Raw genomic sequence first — 3404 nt, 5'->3', positions numbered from 1 at the left:
GGGCACATACCTCGGTTGCAGGCTCCTCTCCGGCCTGGGCCCTAGTTGGGGCTGTGCAGGAGGCAATTGATGTTTCTCTCTGTCTGTCTTCCATTCTTTCTAAAAATCAATGAAAAAATATCCTCCAGTGAGGATTGAGAGAGAGAGAGAGACATGGTTTCAAAGTGCATTTCCAGCCCTAGCCAGTTTGACCCAATGGGTAGAGCGCCCTCCCGCGGACTGAAGAATCCGGGCTTCGATTCTGGTCAAGAGCATATACCTCGGTTGCATGCTCGATGCCCAGCCCCAGTCTGGGCAGGTAGGGGAGGCAACCAAAAGATGTGTCTCTCACACATCTATGTTTCCCTCTCTCTGTCTCTCCCCCTTCCTTCCACTCTCTCTAAACATCAATGGAAAAATAGCCTCAGGTGAGGATTAACAACAACAACAAAACATAAGTTTATCATTTTAAAAAAGAAAAAGTACACCTCCACAAAATATTAATTATAAAGGGAAAGATATTTTTAGTGGAAAAATATAGCAGATGTCACCTTAATCTAATGGTGAAAATTATCAATGGGCCACATTTCAATAATGGGTTCAATGAGAAAAATGCAGGATCACCTCTGTAGCATTCCCGTCCAATATGTATAACCTGAATTTACGCAGGAGCACGCTACAAAATAACTGCCGTGTAATTTCCAAAAGCGGTACTGTCATGAAAGTCAAGTAAAATCTTTCCATACTGAAGGTATTAAACAGAATGACAGCTGCATGCCACCCGTGGTTGAGATCTAGTTGTTTCGGATCTTAACCCTCCACCCCACTCCTTGAAAGGCTAGGAGTCGCTCTAGCCGGCTCCTCCGTCTCTATGGAACGCAAGGGAGGCAAAGAAGAGGGGGTGTGGGAACCGGAAGCCGGGGCACGCACTTCCGTCCCCGCCTCGCTTGCAGCCAATCGGCCTCTGACGCTCCACCCCTTCCGCTCTAGGGAAACACCAGCTCCCAGAGCGTCTTCCGGCGGGAGCGGGGCCGCTCCTTACCATGGTGAGTTGGCCGCGGGGAGGAGGGTTTCTGTAGGTGTTTCCTCTTACTCTCTCTCGTCCTGCAGCCGCCGGGAATGCCGCAGCTGCCCGGAGGATGGGGTCGTCGGAGTGGTGCTCGGGCCCCGGGGAGAGGTGGCTGGCGCCCGAAAGATTTGCCCCGGAGCTCTGATTCCCGGAGCTCCCTCACCTTGTTCCTTTGCCCCCGGTGGCCCCGGGCGGCTCCAGGCCGAGCTTTCAGCTCCTGCCTGTTGATGGCTTCCTCCGGCCGAGATTTCCTTCGTATACAAATAAGTCTTTGCGGACGCCAGCGCCGGCAGCACCGACTAAAGATCGGAAAGCAAGTGCACAGCAGAAACGACCGTAACAGTGATGTTTACCGCAGGGACGCTAGCAGTGGCATAAGCAGAGGGTGATGAGTAGCGTGTCGAGGCGATACCCACTCTGCAACTTGCCTTTATTGGGTGCCAGCTGGCCTGATTCGGCAGCAGCTGTCAGCAGGCCAGTGAGTGGAGAAAGTCGAGGTGGTAGAGCATCGAATGGCAGCCAGCTTTTTCTGTGATTGTAAATTCCAGAACACCTTGCGGCTTGGGGGATGTGTTAAATCTAAATCTTTATTAGGTGCATTTGCCGTTCCGTGCTTGTGGAAATCACGTATGTAGTACTCTGAATCTTCTCTCAAGATAAGCCGTTGATTGTGATTTCAGCGTCAAAAGAAGTACAACATATTTTATTTAAAAAGTTATTGGACCCCTTATGGGTAGCCTACAGGTGCCTAAGCCATTGTCACTCTTAATTAAATTTTTTTCCTTGAATGAGTATGGTTGGAAAAATGTTCACATCCTCTATCTTTTGGAAATTTCCTGTAATCCCTCCTTACACACAGAAAGTGGGTTTCCAGTCAAGGGCACATGCCCGGGTGCGGGCTCGATCCCCAGTAGGGGGCCTGTAGGAGTGCAGCCGGTCATGATTCTCATCATTGATGTTTCTATCTTTCTCTCCCTCTCCCTTCTTCTCTGAAATCAATAAAAGCATATTTTTTTTAAAAAGAAAGTGGGTAAATGTTTACCTTTTGGCTGACCAAATAGCCTCCCGTTGCACTCTGTGCAGCCAGAGTTAAATTTGTAAGATTTGACTGCCACTCCTTTGCTTAAAGGTCTTCAATATTTTTCTATAGCCCTCACAATGAAGTACTGTTTAGCATGACTTGCAAAGCCATCTGTTGTGAAGCATCATACTGTTAAACAGCTTCCATTTACTCATTCATACATGTATATTCCAGCCGCAGTGAGCTGCTTGCAGATCTGTAGAATTAGGCCTTTGCACCCAATTTGTACTTGCTATTCTACCTGCCAGAATCATTCATCTCCTATCCCCCATCCTTATCGGTATAACCCTTACACGTTAGTTAGTCTCTTTCATGAGCCTTTCTGCCATGGGTCAAGATTCTGGTAGGTGCCTCCTTTATACTTCCATGATAATGTGGGGCTTTATACCAATAATATCTATAGCCCTTACCAGACCATGGTAAAATTGGGTATTTACTTGTCTTTCTTACTTTCCAGACTGTAAGTTCTTTAAGAGCAGAACCAATGGATGCACTCCTATTACCACAGCTTTGCACAGTGCCTGGTCCTGTTTTATAAAACACTGAATAACTGTGGCACAGTTATTTTATGCTTGAAACAGTAAGACAGGGAAATAGAGCATTTAAGGTTTGTTTTTAAAGTTTTTGGGAAGAAATCTTATCAGTCCCCCATTATGTATTAAAGACATGCTATGTATGCGTAAAGCACAGTGCTATGTTAGAAAATGTAAAGGAAATATAATCCTTGTCATTAGTGAAGTTACTAAAAAAATTAACTTACATTGCAAGATGATGAGATGAAGGCTGTCCCATGGTTAAGTTCGAAGTAAGCATAAAAAAGACACTGTAGTTTAGAATAATCTAGAAAGGCTTCATGTAGGAAGTGAAACATGGCAGTTGAGCAATCCTGCCTTACTCTAATACTCTGAACCTACTAAACGTTACTCTCACTTGATCAGGAAACAGGCCAAGAAACTTGCTAAGTGTTACAGGGCTGTTAGAGGTTGGGCTAACAAGTCTTGCCTTTTCACTTTAAAGTGGTATAATCATCATGCGTGAGGTACAACTGTCGAGTTAGAGTTGTGGATTCCTATTTGGAACAAGAGATAAAACTGAAAAGAAACAGGCTAAATAACTGAAAGCTTTAATTTCCACATTTTAAAATTTGAAGTTTATCCTAATAGGAATGGAGAGCCAATATAATTTGGGAGTGACCTGAATGTTAGGATTTTTATTTTATTTTATTTTTTTTATTTTAGTCTTCTTTTTTTCTTTTTTTTTCATTATAAGGTGTTA

The 3404-nt window shown here is 44.7% G+C and overlaps 1 protein-coding gene across 1 annotated transcript in view; it reads left to right on the top strand.

The window, feature by feature from the left end:
* Positions 1-1089: 1089 nt before the first annotated feature.
* Positions 1090-3404, top strand: part of SLC30A6 (solute carrier family 30 (zinc transporter), member 6) — a 33562-nt gene continuing 31247 nt past the window's right edge. The window contains exon 1 of the mRNA XM_015566421.1: positions 1090-1792. Coding sequence (XP_015421907.1) covers positions 1778-1792 — 15 coding nt within the window. The 5' untranslated portion in view covers positions 1090-1777. The remainder of the gene's footprint in view (positions 1793-3404) is intronic.

This window comes from Myotis davidii, unplaced genomic scaffold, assembly GCF_000327345.1.
Source record: "Myotis davidii unplaced genomic scaffold, ASM32734v1 scaffold238, whole genome shotgun sequence".
NCBI classification, from domain to species: domain Eukaryota; kingdom Metazoa; phylum Chordata; class Mammalia; order Chiroptera; family Vespertilionidae; genus Myotis; species Myotis davidii.
This window is presented reverse-complemented; position numbering and strand designations above follow the sequence as displayed.